We start from the raw sequence: 19,581 nt of genomic DNA, 5'->3' as shown, positions 1-19,581 counted from the left end.
AAACATACAAATTGCCTGCATATAGAAAATTAGCTCTTAGCATAGTTCTGTCCCTGATTTGCTACTTTATTACCTGCAGGGAATATTTGTGTGAAGAAGCATTTACTCCTACTACCACCTGCAAAAATGTGGTACAGAATTGTGTGTAATGTGGAGACTGAACTATACTATGGGGGGCAGCAGTTTTTTTGGGACACATTTTATATTTGCAATGCTTAGGTAAAAATGCTTTTTTAAAGAACAGATCCTGCTTCTGGGCTTACCATCATATTGAAAAATGGAAACACATCTTCAAGGGAAGACATGACCCAGGCACAACAGAACAGAATATGACCTGGTTTGTCAAAGCCAGAAAACAGTGGCTAAGGGCACAATCCTAACCAGGTCTACCCAGAAGTAAGTCCTGTTTTGTTCAATGGGGCTTACTCTCAGGAAAGTGTGGTTAGGATTGCAGCCTAAGATATTGAGCTGTGAATCAGGACTTATATGGCTTCAATCTCATCTCTACCATACACTCAACTAGACGGCCTTTGGCAAGTCACCCAGCCTCAGTCTTCCCCATCTGCAATATGGGGACAATGCTACAAGGTTGTTGTAAGGACAACATCAAGATGATACAGGTGAACAAAAAGAGCCATACAAATGTTACATATTATTCTTATTGACTGTGTACAAAAGGTTCATATGTATACTGGACAGCTCAGTGGCGTAGCTAGACGGGGTGCAAAGCACAAATTTTGCAGGGAGCTTCGCTATAGTGTGCAAGCAGCCTGCCCCCTCCCCATTCCAGGCGGGGGGAGCAAAATGGGGGTGAATGAAGAATGGAGTGTATGGGCAGTCAAGGCAAATGGCTCCGTTTTGCTCCCCCCACCCAGATTGGTTCCAAAGGAAAGACGGAGGGGCCATTTGCACACCACAGTGAAACTCCCTGCAAAACTTAGTGATTTGCACTCCCTCTAGCTATGCCATTGCCCCAGGGGCAAAAAAAATCTTCTGTCTTCTGCCTCTGCTCAATGTGGGAGGCACGTACACACCTGTCATGCTTTGCACCGACACAACAGAGACATTTTTTGGACAGGAATTTCTCATCATTACAGAAGCCCTTCCTAACCTTGTCACTTAAACAGCTTCTTGGTACATCCAAGGACATTTGCACAAGACAACTTAAGCTACTCTCCTTATCAATCAGGGAGCGGACCAGAGCAATGGCTTGGAGCACGTACCTCCCAAGGTGGAGAGGCGCATCTCAGCAAGAGGAATCCTTCCAGATGCCACATGTCTTGTTTTCATACATGTGCGCAGGAACCAAAATAATTAATAATAAACTACAAATTGTATTAAAATATTAGTACTGGCTGTTTTTCTCCCCCAATACTCTGTTCTCCACACTGTGCAACTCAGCACAGATTAATTTGGGGGGAGAACTTTATTTTTATGGCTATTACTCTTCCATAAAGTCAGAGTGTAAGACTTGCTACAAAATGTAGCAGCAAAAAGAGCAAGCATCAGTTCAGAACTCCCCTGGTTTAAATCTTGCTTCTGCCAATAACATGCAGTCAGTGGCCTTAGGTGAGCCACTCCTTCCAGCCTCAGTCTTCCCCATCTCCAAAATGGATATAATACATTATACCTTACACAGAGCTGTTGTAAGAAATTCATCAAGGTAAGTGTTCAGCTGCCTTACTAGACTCTCTAGGGGTTTATCGCTTACATAAGAACATAAGAACAGCCCCACTGGATCAGGCATAGGCCCATCTAGTCCAGCTTCCTGTATCTCACAGCGGCCCACCAAATGCCCCAGGGAGCACACCAGATAACAAGAGACCTCATCCTGGTGCCCTCCCTTGCATCTGGCATTCTGACATAACCCATTTCTACGTAAAATCAGGAGGTTGCGCATATACATCATGGCTTGTACCCCGTAATGGATTTTTCCTCCAGAAACTTATCCAATCCCCTTTTAAAGGCGTCCAGGCCAGATGCCATCACCACATCCTGTGGCAAGGAGTTCCACAGACCAACCACACGCTGAGTAAAGAAATATTTTCTTTTCTCTGTTCTAACTCAACACTCAATTTTAATGGATGTCCCCTGGTTCTGGTGTTATGTGAGAGTGTAAAGAGCATCTCCCTATCCACTCTGTCCTTACTTCTCGCTTCCATCCATGTTCATCATGTGCAAACTCTTGGGCATCATGCAGTGGCAAGCAACACTTCACACAGTAACACTGGATATCTGTTTTGTGGTTGACTTCTGGTAGACAATGATGTTTGTCTAGGACAGGGATGTCAAACTTGTTTCATGCAGAGGGCTGAAGTTAACTTTCATGGTGCTTGTGGAGGCCCAGACATGAATCACTAAGCAGGAAATGATGTCATTAAGCACATGATGGCCAGATCTATTGTTCTCACATAGAAACTCATTAGCTGCAAATGATAGAAGAGAAAATATGCAAATCTTATTCATACTTTCAAGACATGAGAGAGCCCAGTTATAATGCTGGGGGAGTCCTATTATAACAGGGTCCAGAGAAATTGCTTCCAGGGGCCACATTCACCCTGCGGGCATTATGTTTGACAAGGTTGGTTCTAGCAGATCATTTAACCAACAAAAGAGCACCACTCTTTTTAAATTGGCAGAAGATAAGCGAAGGCCAAGTCAATAGAGAGGGCATACTGAAAGTGGAGTCGAGCTTTCATAAGAACATAAGAACAGCCCCACTGGATCAGGCCATAGGCCCATCTAGTCCAGCTTCCTGTATCTCACAGCGGCCCACTAAATGCCACAGGGAGCACACCAGATAAAAAGAGACCTGCATCCTGGTGCCCTCCCTTGCATCTGGCATTCTGACATAGCCCATTTCTAAAATCAGGAGGCTGACTTGTTGGATAAGTAAGAGCAGCACTTGAGGTTGACTCCTGAAGCCTTTTCCATAACTGGATGTAACCACAAGGCAGTGGAGGTTTGGGATCAGGGTTTTCCTTCTCTTAGATGAGCTGCCTTCCCAGGCCGATGAGTCTCATCTACCCAGTGGGTAGATGACAGTAGTATCTGTCTCAAATTAGAAGAATTAGAAGAATGCAAGAAGAAACAAGGGGATGATAATACTGTCTTTGTGGGTCTCCCAGAAGGTTGCAGCTGGCCAGAAAGATGCTACTTGAATCTTGAAATAGATGTACTGATCCATACATGCAATTTTTATGTTTTCAAGAGCTTGAGTCCCTGAGGCAGTTCGTGGCTCTACACAAACATGCTTTGGCAACTCCTGCGATGCCACTGGAACCAACCGTATTGGCTTCTGCCTTTCCATTGGACCATTTCAGCGACGTGGAGAGGGGGCATTTGCTGCATGGGTAACAGCCTATCCTCCATACCTTCTTTACCCAGGCTTCGCGCACTGGAGAGGACAGCAAAGAGGCAAAGAAGGAAGGCCCATAGCTAGGGAGACAGACCAGGGACAGACTGCATTTGCCCCCAGTGTGGAAGGGATTGTCACTCCCGAATTGGCCTTTTCAGTCACACTAGACGCTGTTCCAGAACCACCATTCAGAACGCGATACCAGAGTCTTTCGAGACTGAAGGTTGCCTACAGACAGAAAGAGCATCACATGGAAAAAAGGAGCCATTTATCTTTGGTTTCTTGTCCATAGGGTTTAGGGCTGCCAAGTTGGAAGAACGCCTGACTCTGAGATCCAGAAACCGGGTGATACTGATGTAATGAGGGGAAGCCTGATGTCACATACATGCATTGAACCAAAAAAAACCAAAAAATACAATCAAGCTACCTGAATTTGTTTTTATTTTAAAGAGGTGCTGGGGCTCAGGTCTGCTTGGGATATAGTCTTTGATCTGGATGCAAGGCATAAAATAAAAATTTTAAAATAAAAACAAATTCACAACCCTGCAGCTACCTAGATTCTCTCAACTGCGTCAGACTTGCACAAAGATCTATTGAAATGTCCTCCTACTCAGGCATCTCTGCAAAGATAGGAATTGAACCTTCATGGTGTATTTTGGCGAGGGGGGGGGAAATCAACCAGTTTGAGTCTCAAGGAACATGCAAACCCAGGAATTTGGTTTGTCTGCATTCTTTGCAGAAGGGCAGATATGGGAAACAGAGCCATCCTTGATCTTTTTCAACAGTCGATGACACCTTCCAAGTCAAGCGTTTCCCCCCCCCCCCAAAAAAAAAACCTGGCTGAGGCACCAACCACAAAGAAAGCTGCAGGGGATGGCCAACTTGCAAAGTGAAGAATCAAATGGAAAAATTGGAGTTGAAATGTAACCACTAGCCACATCAGCCAGGTCACACTCCAGCGTGTCTTGTGCCCTGGCAGCCACCCACCTGGCCTGTTCAAACTCATTTGGGAGACCCTTTATGCAACCCACCAAAAATCAGCTTGGAATCCACTGGTGGGTCGCAGCCCTCAGACTGGGAACCACTGCCACTCTAATTTATACTGACTTCTCCCAGGTTTGGGGGGTTGGGTTAACTTTTTATTGGGCTTTTAAATGATTTTATTCCTGCCTTCCTGTATCTTTTCATTGCTGTAAGCTGCCTGGGGGGGGGGGCCTCTTAGTAGGCAGAAAAGAAGGGCGGCAGTCTTTAGATAAATAAAGAGAAATGCAACAAGAAAAAAGGAGAATTCACAAATCTGAAAATCTAATGCACAACAACAGGTTAAATCCTGTGTTCAGATATTGCACGGGCAGCATCGATTTTCAGTGTCTCTTAATTAAGAGACTCTCTAATCTTTTAATTCTTAATTATTATAATCCAGTTGGCACCTCAAAGTCCCATTCGGGTGACGGGAAGCGATCCAACCCAGCTCTATCACTCCAAGTAAGGTAAAAAGGGAGCCTCGCCTTGCGTTTTATTGCTTTGGCCTCCTGAAAAGAGACTCCGTTTCTCAATAAAGCCGCCTGCTTTCACTCTGGAAAGGATCACTGGGGAAGGGCCGAAGCCCAGTGAAAGTACATCTGTGCTGCATGCAGAGAATCCCAGTTCAACCTCTAGGGAAGGCAGAGGCAAAAAAATTCCTGCCTGAAACTCTGGAGATCTGCTACCCATCAGTGCTGACAATTCTCAGATAGATGGAGAAAGCATCAGGTTTGACATGGCAGTGTCCTGTTTTCCTTTGCAGGGCTGCCAACTTTGGTAGGGGGCCTGTGCCAGCATCAGGGTGATGTGTTGGGAGAAGCAGGTTTACTTGGTTCATTTCTGCAGGTTGGCCAGCAGAACCCCCCGCCCCCCCCAACACATCACCCTGATGTTGGGAAATATTTAACAGTACAGTCTCCAGCAGCAGTCAACAGTCCAGCATCTTTGCTAGAAAATTGAAAGATGGGAGCTGTCCAGAGCAGAGGCAATAATGTAGCCTTAGGAAGCCCTCCTACCCAGCCCATTTACAGAAGACAGCTGGGGAATGGAGAAGTTGAAGGTGGCAAAAAGAGGCACACTATTTTGATCCAATTGCTCTCTTCTCTCCTTCCTCCCCCAGCCCCACTGCCATAATTTGCTTGAACGCTTTCCACATGCGCTGCCTCCGACGCATCCTCGGCATCACCTGGCAGGACAAAGTTCCAAACAACACAGTCCTGGAACGTGCTGGAATCCCTAGCATGTATGCACTGCTGAAACAGAGACACCTGCGTTGGCTTGGTCAGGTCATGAGAATGGATGATGGCCGGATCCCAAAGGATCTCCTCTATGGAGAACTCGTGCAAGGAAAGCGCCCTACAGGTAGACCACAGCTGCGATACAAGGACATCTGCAAGAGGGATCTGAAGGCCTTAGGAGTGGACCTCAACGGGTGGGAAACCCTGGCCTCTGAGCGGCCTGCTTGGAGGCAGGCTGTGCAGCATGGCCTTTCCCAGTTTGAAGAGACACTTGGCCAACAGACTGAGGCTAAGAGGCAAAGAAGGAAGGCCCATAGCCAGGGAGACAGACCAGGGACAGGCTGCACTTGCTCCCAGTGTGGAAGGGATTGTCACTCCCGAATCGGCCTTTTCAGCCACACTAGACGCTGTTCCAGAACCACCATTCATAGCGCGATACCATAGTCTTTCGAGACTGAAGGTTGCCAACATGTAGCTGTGATACCAACAGCGAAAAGAGCCCCCCCCCCAGTAGAGAAAGCAACTGGGTGAAGCAGCCAAGCAGGTCAGTAGAAGTGGACAGCCAGGCACGGGATGCCCTGTGCCAATTTGCTGCCTTCCCCAGTGGCTTCATCTGTCCTCCTGGACAAGCCGACCCTGCAAGGCAGCTGTTTGGAGAAACAGTGCACCAAGCATGTCCTCATGCAATCTGCAGCTCAGCCCAAATTAGAATCTATAACTGGAGGCAGACCAAGAACCCCCCATCCATTGTGTCCACCTCCGTACCCACATGCAGGCCCTGTCATTCGAAACCGCCTTCCTTTTCCAATCAGAAACTGCTTAGACCACATTCTCCAGAAGTGTTTAGAGAGGGTGGGGTTATCGTATTTTATTCAGGGAGTCCACACACCTTTGTGGCAATCGAGAGGCCGTGAGCTGGAGAGACTGGCAGAAGGGTTTATGCCAACTCCTTAACTCTTCCTCCCCATATTCTTTCCAACCTGGCAAAGGACCATGACACCGCTAAATTTATTTCTCGCTTATCCGGCCCCCGCTTTGCTACTGTGCGGGGTGATCATTTTTGCTCTGCTCTGCTTTTCAGGCAGTTCCAGAAAACCTCCTTTCAAATTGCCGCCTGGCCCGGCGCCTCTTCCCATCATCGGAAACCTGCATTTGCTGGATCTGAAGCGGCAAGACAAGTCTATACTGAAGGTAGGAGGCCCAATCGCTCTGCAAGAGTCGTGCAAAAGGTTCCCTTCGGCAAACTCAGTAAGGATATTGTCCCATTTTTAAAAATTAATTAATTAAATCTGGGGGTTATGTTTCAGCCAGTCCAGTAGGATAACGCTCAGGTGTTGTGATCAATTTTTTTTTAACATATGCAAGATCAGATCAATTTTTAAAAAATCTTTCATTCAGTTCCATCTTGAACAGAATTGCTCAGCAGTAAATAAGAAGCAGCTTACAATAACTTTAACGTGGGTCTTTATGGGTAGCCAATGAGACATTTTTTTCTCCCTGTTTAGTGGTGAATAGGGAGCAGGATATCAAGATCACTATAGGGCTTGCTATATTAATGTGACATTTCCTTGAGTAAACAACTAACCTCCTTGCTACACGTACAATTATTTAACATTTATTTAACTCCAGAATGTTGCAAGAGCAGCAGCTCATTCAGACAATCTGGGCTTCAGGTGCTATGTCTGTTCTTATGGGGAGTCCAGATTTCCTTCCACAAGCAACTATAATTCCCCAAACATTCAGATTACAATGATTAGTATTAATAGAACCAGGATGATGTAGTGGTTCGGAAGTGGAACTGAGACCTGGAGGATCCAAGTTCAAATTCCTACTTAGTTATGAAGCTTCCTGGGTGACCTTGGGTCAGTCACCATCTCCCCTAAATTGTGATTTATATATTTATATCCTGGTTTGGAACTACAATATCTACATCTACCCAAAGCACGCAGGCACTTTGTGAAAATCCCCTACTGAAGCCAGTCAGCAGCACGCAGTGTTTGCAACTGAGTGGGAAACCAAGAATTTGGTTTTGGGGGCAGCTCATAACTGGGCCATGAAGCCGCCCCACCCCCGGGGAAGTCAGGGGGCTGGAGTGATCTCAGCAGTCAGGCTACAAAACACATATTTATCCAGCTCAGTTGGCTGAGGGGAGGGGGAGGCATGTACAGGTATATTTATGGCTCAAGGCGTTGAAGGGGACCTCTGTGAGTGTTAAATCATTAAACATCACTTAACACCCTTTGGAGATTCTTTCAGATAAGGAGCCAACCGACAGGCGTGTACTCGAGATAACAGGAGTTCGGTTTTGACTTGAGCATGGCGCATAAGTCATGTGAAGTGTTGCTTTCAGCTGCGTTTCTCAGAAATGCTCTTTCTTTTTGCCTCTAAGGCTGGATTTCTTTTTCCTTTGGAGGTAGATCACACACAGAAGCACACACAGAACACGGCCAGCCCCAGGCCATCCAGTAGATTTTCGTGCTGTATGAGGATTTGAACCTGGGTCTTCCAACTCCAACATTATTTGAATTGTGCTGCAGTGGGATTCTGTAGCGCGTACTGCCCAGAACCTATGGTGAGGCACCAAATCCAACCCCCCCATCAGCCAATAGCAAGCCAGTTGATGCCTCCAGCACCCCTTTTCCTGCATTTGAAACAAGAAAGGGGGGAAATGAAGGAGGAAGTGGGGAGGAAAGGGAAGTGTGGATGAGACACTTCCTCTGTTCCTTTCAAAATCAAGGGAAAAGGAGGGCACTCCTGCAGTTACATTGGACACCTGCTTGCAATTTGCAAAACATTTACCTTCCACCTCTCAGTCACCACAAGGACTCTTGAGGTAACTAAAAACACAGGCAGCCTCAACTAACCGGCTCATTTTGGGCACCACACTGTGAAACTCCATTATACACAATCCGTACAATCTCCCGTACAACTCCCGTAAAACTCCCATACAAACTCCCATATAATCCGGCTCATCCTCTTAGGTCATCAGAGAAGGCCTTTTTACAAGTGCCGCTGCCTAAGGAGGTACGTGGGGCGGCAGCAAGAAATAGGGCCTTCTCAGTAGTGGCACCAATGCTATGAAATTCCCTTCCCCTTGACTTAAGAACTGCTCCCTCTCTTGAGACTTTTCAGCGAGGCCCGAAGACCCTTCAGTTTAAACAAGCCTTCTGAGTTCTCAGCATTTTTAACATCTTTCCAACATCTTTTAATATTTTTTACAGGCCTGATTCTTTTATGATTTGCTGCTGCTCTATGCTCTTTTTACCTGACTATTTTTTTATCTGACTGCTGTTTTTATGATATGTGTTAATGTGTTTTTATTTGTTTTAAATTATGTTTTTAATCTGTTTTAACCTGTTGTAACCTGTTGTAAGGCGCCTTGAGTCCCTTCGGGGAGAAAGGCGGGGTAAAAATAAAGTTGTTGTTGTTGTTGTTGTTGTTATTGTTATACAGTATTAAGGGGAAAGAGCAGCTATTTATGGGAAAGCAGTATAGCTGTATCCACTTATCCTTGTCTGAGGATAGCGCCTAACCTGCCTCCCTTTTCAGCTGGCCAAGCAATACGGCCCCGTGTTCACCCTCCATTTCGGATTCCAGAAAGCCGTGGTCCTGACGGGCTACGAAGCCGTAAAGGACGCCCTTGTGAACTTCACGGAGGAATTTGTGGACAGGCCCCCGATCCCGATCTTTGAAGAGATTCAGCATGGCCACGGTAATGCACAAATCTGAGTCCGCCTCCATTGCTACTGCTAAGAACATAATGGAGAACATTGAAGGAGCGCTTCCAAAATCTGGCATACCTCAGAATTAGCCTGACCAGTGGCTATGCCATAGGTGTAGCAACTCTCCAGAGCACCCCTGGGTGGGGATTTCAAATTCTCAACCTATTTTGAGTTTGATGCTCCTCCTGTAAGGCTCTGTGGTGCTCTATATCAGGGGTGCCCAAACCCTGGCCCTGGGGCCACATGCGGCCCTCGAGGCCTCTCAATGCGGCCCTCAGGGAGCCCCCAGTCTCCAATGAGCCTCTGGCCCTCCAGAGCTTTGTTGCAGCCCGCACTGGCCCGACACAACTGCTCTCAGCGTGAAGGCAACTGTTTGACCTCTTTGCATTAGCTGTGGGATGAGGGCTTCCTCCACTGCTTGCTGTTTCATGTCTGTGATGCAGTAGCGGCAGCAAAGGAAAGGCCAGCCTTGCTTTGTGCAAGGACTTTTATATGCCTTGAGCTATTGCAAGACCTTCATTCATTCATACAAGTTCATCTTTAATATATTCATTTATGTAAACTTATGTAAATTTATTCAAATTTTAGATGTAAATTCATTCTTTCTTTCCCCGGCCCCCGACAGAGAGATGATGTGGCCCTCCTGCCAAAAACTTTGGACACCCCTGCTCTATATAATCCATACAAAAACAATACAAATCTCACAGGGTATTTGAGGGACCAAACATTCTTCTGTATATTCCTATCCAATCTCTCAGGTCATCAGAGAGGGGCCCTTCTAACTGTGCCATCACTGGTGAGAGGGATAGCGGTAAGAAATAGGGTCTTCTTGGTTGTGGCACTCCAAGTGGAATTCCCCCCCCCCATTGGAAATAAGAGTGGCTCCCTCCTTGGAGTCCTTTTGGCAGGGCCTTAAGACCTTTTTATTTAGGGAAGCATTTGCTTCTCAATATGAGGGACTGGTGCTTTTATGAAATATAAATATTGTGTTTTAACTATTTCTATGTTTTATGTTTTAGTATTGTTTTAACTTTAATGGTATTGGTGTTTTATTTTGTAAGCCATCTTGAGTGCCTTGGAATGTAGTAGAAAATGGGATATAAATACTTTAAATAGAATAAATAATAAATTCTGTATTTAAAAAAAAAACAACCACCCTAATATTGGTTCATCATGAGGTTCTCTTCCCTACTCCAAATTACATGTTTCATATTTGCCACCACAGGAGTTTTCTTTTCCATTGGAGAGAAGTGGAAGGCAACCCGAAGGTTCACAGTGTCAAGCATGCGCAGTCTTGGAATGGGGAGGAAACTCATTGAGGAGCGAATCATGGAAGAGCTCGGCTTCCTTGTAGAAAACATTAAATCTTTCAAAGGTGAGTAGCTGGGAAACACGAGAAGTTAGGGGGATTCCCGCCCTTAGATCCAATGTGCAACACACACAATTGATGGCTTGGAAAGTCAGGGCACAGGATCGAGTGTGCTGCCATATGAGAAGGGGATTGGTCCGGGCCAACCTGGGACCAAGACATGTAAAATGCTGCTATTCTTGCTGCAACTTCTGATCTTGAGGGACTTTTTAAAATAACCCAGTAAGGCAAGAGTATTATTATCCCCATTTTATAGAGGGGGGAACTAAGGCCTGGAGGAAGAACGCCTAGTGGGTTCATGGCAGAGAGAAGTCTTGATTGGCAGCTCTGGTTGGCAACCTTCAGTCTCGAAAGACTATGGTATAAGCCTACAGCACCTGGTATTCCCAAGTGGTCTCCCATCCAAGTACTAACCAGGCCTGACCCTGCTTAGCTTCCGAGATCATGGTATAAGCCTACAGCACCCGGTATTCCCTTGCGGTCTCCCATCCAAGTACTAACCAGGCCTGACCCTGCTTAGCTTCCGAGATCATGATATAAGCCTACAGCACCCGGTATTCCCAGGCGGTCTCCCATCCAAGTACTAACCAGGCCTGACCCTGCTTAGCTTCCGAGATCATGGTATAAGCCTACAGCACCCGGTATTCCCAGGCGGTCTCCCATCCAAGTACTAACCAGACCTGACCCTGCTTAGCTTCCGAGATCATGGTATAAGCCTACAGCACCCGGTATTCCCAGGCGGTCTCCCATCCAAGTACTAACCAGGCCTGACCCTGCTTAGCTTCCGAGATCATGGTATAAGCCTACAGCACCCGGTATTCCCAGGCGGTCTCCCATCCAACCAGGCCTGACCCTGCTTAGCTTCCGAGATCATGGTATAAGCCTACAGCACCCGGTATTCCCAGGCGGTCTCCCATCCAAGTACTAACCAGGCCTGACACTGCTTAGCTTCCGAGATCATGGTATAAGCCTACAGCACCCGGTATTCCCAGGCGGTCTCCCATCCAACCAGGCCTGACCCTGCTTAGCTTCCGAGATCATGGTATAAGCCTACAGCACCCGGTATTCCCAGGCGGTCTCCCATCCAAGTACTAACCAGGCCTGACCCTGCTTAGCTTCCGAGATCATGGTATAAGCCTACAGCACCCGGTATTCCCAGGCGGTCTCCCATCCAACCAGGCCTGATTCTGCTTAGCTTCCGAGATCAGACAAGATCAGGCATGTGCAGGGTAAGCTCCCAGGTGAATGTTACACTGACCTTATTTTTTGCTGCCACTCCCTAGGTGAACCTTTTAACCTCAGAACCTTCTACACAGCCCCAACCAACATCACCTTTATCATATTGTTTGGAGAGAGATTTGACTACGAAGATTCAACCTTCCGGGCTCTGCTCAAGCTCATCGATGAGGTCATGTGTCTTCTTGGGTCTCCACTCTTGCATGTAAGGGAGTTACCACCAACTGGCTTTTACTTTGTTGGAAAAAGGTAGAAGGGAAGGCTAGTTTAAGATTTAAAAAAGCCAGAAAGTGGAATCTCCCCCACAGTCTTCTTGTCATGACCCAGGTAGAAAAATGGTCTGCAATAGATTGCTCCCTGCCATGCTAGCTTTCTACTGTAAGAGCGAAGTGGTACTTTCCAACATGCGATTCCCCCTTCCTACAAGTGTCGAGCAGTACGGTCTGTTCCACCTAAGTCCAAACCGATGCCTTCAGACAGGAAAGAGACTAAAGTTCCACACCATTACACAGGGCTGGCTTTAAGCCAATCGGAATAATCTAGTCTAGTTTTGTCAAATACACACAACACCACATTGGCGGTTTTACTGAGAACAGCAAACAATTTTAATTTTCTTCCGAATTCTTAAAGAGCCAGTAGTGCTTGTCTATATGGTTTATATTTTCAAACTTTTTACTGTGCTTGAATCACATAATATGTTAATTCTAGAGCAGCGTGAAGTGTATTTCTCTGAAAAAGTTAAAAAGGCAAATACGTAATTATTAACCTCTCAGAGGTAACCTACACATTTGGTTGGTTTGCTTGTTTACATGCATACAACTTTATATTAAAATATGCTTGGCTCCATTTGCTTCATTAATTCCCATGCATCTTTTCAGTGCACCTTTTGATTGGTTTCCATTCTATGACACTGAAATAAAATCTCTAATCAGTTTTATTTATATATCTTAAGAGTCTACAGACCCTGGCTGTGAACATGGGACCCTGCAAAAAATTGTTTGCAATTGGGCCCCGCAGCTCTTAAGGCCGGCCCTTCCATCACAGTCCTTGGTCCCAAATGGAACTGGTGCTCCACTCTCAAGAGCCCAAACAAATGTGATTTTCACCCTTTTCATTCTATATGTGGATCATTTTCATGGTGTACCTTACTTTTCAATATAACCCACATTTCTCCCCTTCTCTCTCTCTCTCATTTGCTATTAACTAGTTTTTCAACTTCTACCCATTCCTTGGATTCTTTTTCAACGTTCACAAAATTTTGCTTCAAAAAATCGAAGAGGTCCGCATCATTATAAGGGATTACATTGAGACAAGCAGGCAAGATATCGACGCCAACAGCCTCAAGAGCTACACAGATGCCTTGGTCTTCAAGCAAAAAGAGGTATTTGGGGCCACGTTTGACCCACAAGTCGTACAAAAATAAGGCCTGCCATTTAAACATTGACAATCAAGCCAGCCAGAGACAAGCACGCTAATATCATTACATGTTAATTACATGCTACAGGCATGGGTTGGACTAGATAACTAGAAACAGGGTCTTCTCAGTAGTGGCACCAACGTTATGGAACTCCCTTCCCCTTGACTTGAGAATGGCTCCCTCTCTTGAGACTTTTCGGCGAGGCCTGAAGACCTTGCTGTTTAAACAAGCCTTCTGACCTTATGGCCTTTTAAACATCTTTTATACATCTTTTAGTTGGTTTTTTACAGGCCTGATTCCTCTAAGAACTGCTGTTTTATGCTCTTTTTTATTCTGACTTTTATCTGACTACTGTTTTTTATGGTTTCCGTTAATATGTTTTTAATATGTTTTTATCTGTTGTGAAATTATGTTTTAATCTGTTTTTATATGTTGTAAGCCGCCCTGGGTCCCTTTAGGGAGAAGGGCGGGATAGAAATAAAGTTTATTATTATTATTATTTGTGGGTCCCTTCCAACTCTATGATTCTATGTAGCATGTCAAAGGATTTGAAAAAGGATGAGAGGGATGGAGGGGAGGAGGAATTGTGGAGGAGAGGAGAGGGATGGACTAGAGCAGTGGTTTTCAAACTTTCTCACCACAAGGACCCACTTTTTAGAATGATGATCTGTCGAGACCCACCAGCAGTGACTGAGCTAGGGTGCTATGTGACTCAGCTGAAATTGGCTCTTGACCTACTAGTGGGTCCCGACCTACAGTTTGAGAAACACTGGACTACAGCACTGCAGACAATCTAGCTCTCCATTCTTCTTGCCCCCACAGTCTCTCTTCTGCTCTGTTCGCCTCTTCATTTTCCAGTTCAAGGCATCTGCTAACATAGCTTGCCCTGTGCAGTTTGTTTGTGCCCTTGCACGTTGCCTTCTTCAAAGAGAATGTTTTCATTGTATGTTTCTACCCTTAGGACACTAACAAAAAGGAGAATCTGTTCCATGACGACAACCTGATCGCCTCCATTTTGGATCTTGTGATTGCCGGCACCGAGACTGCTGCAACGACGCTGCAATGGGCCGTCTTGTTGATGATGAAGTACCCAAAGATTCAAAGTTAGCCATAGTTCCATTTCATAACCCTCCCTTAATAAATAATAATAATAATAATAATTTTAGTAACTCCTATGGAATCTCTGCCAGTTGCACAAGTTTTGTAGGATGCTGGTGTGCATGTTGGCAAGATCAGGAACACCAGAACAGCAGCATCTTGTAATCGATTATTCAACTGTGCATTGCTAAGGACCTAGCTGGCAAAGTTTCCGCTGTTGGGAGGGGGCAAGCACAGTGACCTGCAGACTGGCCCCAGTTTCTAGTCCAGCAGTTCCTAAACTGTGGGTCAGGACCTGATTTTTGGCAGGTTGCAAAACTGACAAGGAACACGTATGGAGCCCTATGGAAACAGAAGCAAAGCAGCAGCGTGTGTGTGTGTGTTTACTCATGAGTAGGCAACCGTGCCTCAGTCCGCTTTGAAAGGGCAAGCCAAGGGGAGGGCAACGTCACCGGAAAGATCCCAAACCGCTGAATGCAAGCCCCAACAAACCCTAGAGGAGAAAGCCCCCGCCCTCCAAAGTGACAAGGAAAAAGTATGGAGCCCTAGGTGAACAGGCTTTGGCTCTTATCGAAGGACAGGTGAAGGGGGACACAAGGCTACTGGATTGGGCCCAAGCTGATCAACATGGTGCTCAGTAAACATTCCAGAAGGCAGTCTTCCCATACCATAGTAAAAACGATTAAAAACAAGGCTTGAGCAGCTGGTAAGTGAAACCCCAAGAGGGAGGGATGAGGTCAGGGGTTGTTGTCCATCAGAGGACCCACCTTGGTGCTGGGCAGGCAGACCCCCAGTCGTCGCCCCCCCCCACCGAATATTAGTGGCAGTAATGATATGAATCAGCTCCCCCTCCCCCCGGTTTCTCGGGGTGCCCCCATTGGTCAAGAGAGAGAGCAAGAACAGTCACCGTTTCCCACTGCTGATCACTGTTGCTAATAAGCTGGGGAGGCAATAAACCATGGGGGGGGCTACTAAGTGGTTTTGGCCAAGAACATCCAGCATCTAGAGCAGTGATTTTAAACCTTTTCCACCTCATGGCACACTGACAAAGTGCTCAAATTGTCAAGGCACACCATCAGTTTTTTTGACCATTGACAAGGTACACCATGCTGCCGGAGCTCAAACCCCCCCCCCCCAATTGCCCTACTAATAAATGACCTTCCCCAAAGTCACACACCTGTGGACCAGCCTCAGCACACCAGTGTGCCACGGCACAGAGTTTGAAAATCACTGATCTAGAGACACACCCACCCACGTTTGGAAGACGTTTGGAAGGTGCTCAGGATCCCTCTTGGCTTGGCAAATATTTCGAAATGCTACTCAAATCCTGGCGGAGGAGAATTTATGGGTGCAACCTATTTAATTGCACGCTGTTTGTTTTTGTGGGGATTTCATTTTGTTTTTAGAAAAGGTTCAAGAGGAGCTCAGGCAAGTTGTGAAGCCAGGAAGCTGGGCCACGTATGAGGACCGGAAAAGCATGCCCTACACCAACGCCGTGATCCACGAGGTGCAGAGGTTTATCACGCTGTTGCCCCACGTCCCCCGCTGCACATCCACGGACACGCATTTCAGGGGCTACTTTCTCCCAAAGGTACCTCCTGTAACAAACATTGCCCTTGGGGTAGGGAACCCCGTGACACCTCCTCCCAGGTGTCTCTGACGAGGGTCATGCCTGCTTAGAGATTGATCCCTATATTTTAGTTGGGGTGGACAGCAATGAGCACCCTAGAGCAGTCTATGCAAAACAGGAATATTGTTCTGAGCTTTGGAGTAATCACACAGCGTTCGTTTACAATACCCGCCCCAACTCTGTTTCTAGGGTTGCCAACTGATCGGAAAAAAGCTGGTGGCAAGGAACAGGGTCGTCTCAGTTGTGGAACCCCAATAGGTGGAACTTCTTCCCCCTAGTATTAATAAAAGAGCTTCCTCCTTGGAGACTTTTTGGCAGGGCTTTAAAACCTTTTTATTTAGGACGGCTTCAACAGCCGACATGATGAACTGGCATTTCTAACCAAGACAAGTATAATGGTTTTTATGTGATCCTTGGGACTTGTTCTGTATTTTATTGATTTTTAAACTGTTCTATTATTATTTTAATGATGCAAGCCATCTTGGTTGCCCTCACCAGAAGAAAGACAGGATATAAATCCTTTAAATAAACAAACACAAAACAGACAAAAACAAAGTAGGCTTAACACACACTTGATAGAGTGTTCCTGAACTCTCCTTCCAAGTGGGCGAAACCAAACCATGGCTGGACTCTATGAAGGGCATCTGCACATGTTCTTCTGCCTTTACCAGCCTTCCAGCCCAGAGGGGTTTAACAGAGGAGACACTTTCTCTTGTATGGAGAGGACATGGAAAATGTTGCTTAAAACTATTTCTGTGCATCAGGCTCAGGACTGATCACCAGTGGTCACCACCTCTGGATATCCACCCACGATCCCCAATAAGATGACCCCCCTGCCTATAACCTACTTGCAACTGTCACAGAATACAAGGGTGCCCACGCGGGAGGGGGGGATGTGCTGATGCTCCCCTTGAAACTAGGAGCTGATTGGAAAGATACGTGCCTGTCCATCATTTCTCAATGGGACTGAGGACCTTTTAACTCTTTCTAAATTTATAGCATGCAGGAGACAATTCCACAGGGATAATTTTCTGGATATTTGGAAGCTCTTAAGTGACATTTATGTATAGTCCTTCTTTAGTTCTATACATGACTATTTGAATTGTAATGTCTATCGATTCTATTCTTCTTTTCCCCTCCCCCTTTTCCTTTAGAGTTTTCTTATTTAATATTCTGTTTAATGATTCTTTTATTGTATGGTTTCATGGCCGGATCCCAAAGGATCTCCTCTATGGAGAACTCGTGCAAGGAAAGCGCCCTGCAGGTAGACCACAGCTGCGATACAAGGACATCTGCAAGAGGGATCTGAAGGCCTTAGGAGTGGACCTCAACAAGTGGGAAACCCTGGCCTCTGAGCGGCCCGCTTGGAGGCAGGCTGTGCAGCATGGCCTTTCCCAGTTTGAAGAGACACTTGGCCAACAGTCTGAGGCAAAGAAGGAAGGCCCATAGCCAGGGAGACAGACCAGGGACAGACTGCACTTGCTCCCGGCGTGGAAGGGATTGTCACTCCCGAATCGGCCTTTTCAGCCACACTAGACGCTGTTCCAGAACCACCTTTCAGAGCGCGATACCAGAGTCTTTCGAGACTGAAGGTTGCCAACACACATGGCTTCATCCATTAATAAAGGAAATTTTTAAAAACCATTTAAAAAACCAGGAGCTGATGTCAAAGGGAAAAGGGGTAGAACCAATTAACATCCTTTTTAAAGAGTGCCCAGCACCAAGCTCTCCTCCCTTCTGATGGTTGCTTCTCCCCCATTTCTGTTCCAGGGCATAACAGTCATTCCATCCCTCACTTCGGTGCTGCTTGATCCAGATCACTGGGAGACCCCGCACGAGTTCAACCCCAACCACTTCCTGGACTCGGATGGAAAGTTTGTCAAGAAAGAAGCATTTGTGCCGTATTCCTTAGGTACTAAAAAAATATGTCCCGTCTCTCAGATGAGTATGTTGAAAAGCTGCCCAATCCAGGAATCGAGACGGCTGAAGGGGCTCCAGTTTGGAGTCTAAAAGTCCTATGGGGGCCTGGCAATGGGCATTCCCCACAGATTTTGGAAAGAACAAGCATGCGCTGGTTATCTCTTCATGGTGCTGGGGAACTGGGCTGCAGAGGCTACTAATTAAACACAGTACAAAGGCCAGCAGCCAATTAGAGATATCCAAGTCAGTTAATCAAATGAGTCTTCATTGATTAACCCACTGATTTTCAACCTTTTCCATCTTGTGGCACACTGGCAAAGCACCAAAATGGTCAAGGCACACCATCATCTTTTGGACAACTGACAAGGGCTGTCAGTGGGGGCTCACATCCCCCAATGGTCCTATTGATAAATGACCCTCTCCCAAATTCCCACGGCACACCTGGGGACCTTTCATGGCACACCAGTGTGCCACGGCACAGTGGTTGAAAATGGCTACCGGGTAAATCTGCATACATTTTATACGCCTAGAAGCACATGGGCCATACTTCCATTCTTCCTGGACAGAATGCATCCATATGTCACAGCAAGTAGCATTTTAAGAGAGGCATTCCCCCCCATGCAAAAGTGAAGAGAGAATGCCTCTTCCGAGATGCAACTGGTGGACGTACTTATACATTTAAATAATTATGACATTGATGTCAATAAGCACAGTTTGGATAGAGTTTTGAGTTGGCCACTGTGCCAGTTTCCCCCACAGATGGATTTTTGGGAAGACTTTTTGAGACTTGCTGTTACAGCCTCCTGCAAGCTCCAGAGCAGGCTCATTCCCCCACTGCTCTTGCTCACAGGTCGGCGGAACTGCATTGGCGAGAGCCTGGCCAAGATGGAGCTCTTTCTGTTCTTTGCTGGCCTGCTGCAGACATTCACGTTCCAGCCTCCACCGGGCCTTACGGAAGCAGACCTGGACTTGAACGTTCCCAAGACGACCTTCACCTTGAGACCGCAGCTTCAGCCGGTGTGTGCCGTTCCTCGAGAGTAAGGATGGCATTGCAGTGCTCCGTGGACTGAGCTGGTATGTTTGGTGACATTTCACACAATCGAGGGCTGAAAGCCCAGGTTTGCCACCGCACATGCCCTCAGCAGGTACCCATAACCTGTCTAGACAAACTTAGCCATACAAAACGCCTGTGTGCTACACTATGGGGCTGCATTCATGTTCATATACTCTTTAGGATCAAACTACACAGGACACTAAATGAGACTTGTACATTCATCTTTTTTCTGTTCAAATATCAGGTGCAGGGGGACCCAATCCAGAGTGGGGCCTTGGCAGGAGGGAAGGGTGGCTTGACCCTTTTTTCCCTTGTGCCACAAATTTCTACAGAAACATTCCCCCCCCCCTTATTCTGCCAGCTACCCTACAAGGAAAACTGCTTTTGGCCCCAATGGCTAGAAGTTGTTTCTGTTGAGTAAGGCAGCATTACAGCCTAAGTCTTAATGAACGCAGTGGGCTGAGTAAAACAAATAACACCGTTTTCAAACACCTTTACAAATGGCACTCTCTCTTC

At 46.4% G+C, this 19,581-nt stretch overlaps 1 protein-coding gene across 1 annotated transcript; it reads left to right on the top strand.

The window, feature by feature from the left end:
- The first annotated feature begins 6,612 nt into the window (after nt 1-6,612).
- Nucleotides 6,613-19,052, top strand: CYP2W1 (cytochrome P450 family 2 subfamily W member 1). The gene is made up of 9 exons (XM_066640879.1): nt 6,613-6,810; nt 9,169-9,331; nt 10,567-10,716; nt 11,994-12,151; nt 13,154-13,327; nt 14,325-14,466; nt 15,868-16,052; nt 17,862-18,003; nt 18,862-19,052. Exons 1-9 carry the CDS (start codon nt 6,613-6,615, stop codon nt 19,050-19,052), a joined length of 1,503 nt encoding a protein of 500 aa, XP_066496976.1.
- The last annotated feature ends 529 nt before the right edge of the window (nt 19,053-19,581 follow it).

The sequence above is a fragment of the Tiliqua scincoides genome, chromosome 13 (assembly GCF_035046505.1).
Source record: "Tiliqua scincoides isolate rTilSci1 chromosome 13, rTilSci1.hap2, whole genome shotgun sequence".
NCBI classification, from domain to species: Eukaryota; Metazoa; Chordata; class Lepidosauria; order Squamata; family Scincidae; genus Tiliqua; species Tiliqua scincoides.
Note: the sequence above shows the minus strand (reverse complement) of the source record. Positions and strands in the feature narration are given on the sequence as shown.

What these genes read in the sequence shown, in the direction of transcription:
- CYP2W1 (XM_066640879.1), top strand. Translation starts at nt 6,613, where the DNA reads ATGACACCGCTAAATTTATTTCTCGCTTATCCGGCCCCCGCTTTGCTA. An exon ending in AAACATTAAATCTTTCAAAG is followed by an intron (nt 10,717 to 11,993) that starts GTGAGTAGCTGG and finishes GCCACTCCCTAG; the next exon opens with GTGAACCTTTTAACCTCAGA. An exon ending in GGGGCTACTTTCTCCCAAAG is followed by an intron (nt 16,053 to 17,861) that starts GTACCTCCTGTA and finishes TTTCTGTTCCAG; the next exon opens with GGCATAACAGTCATTCCATC.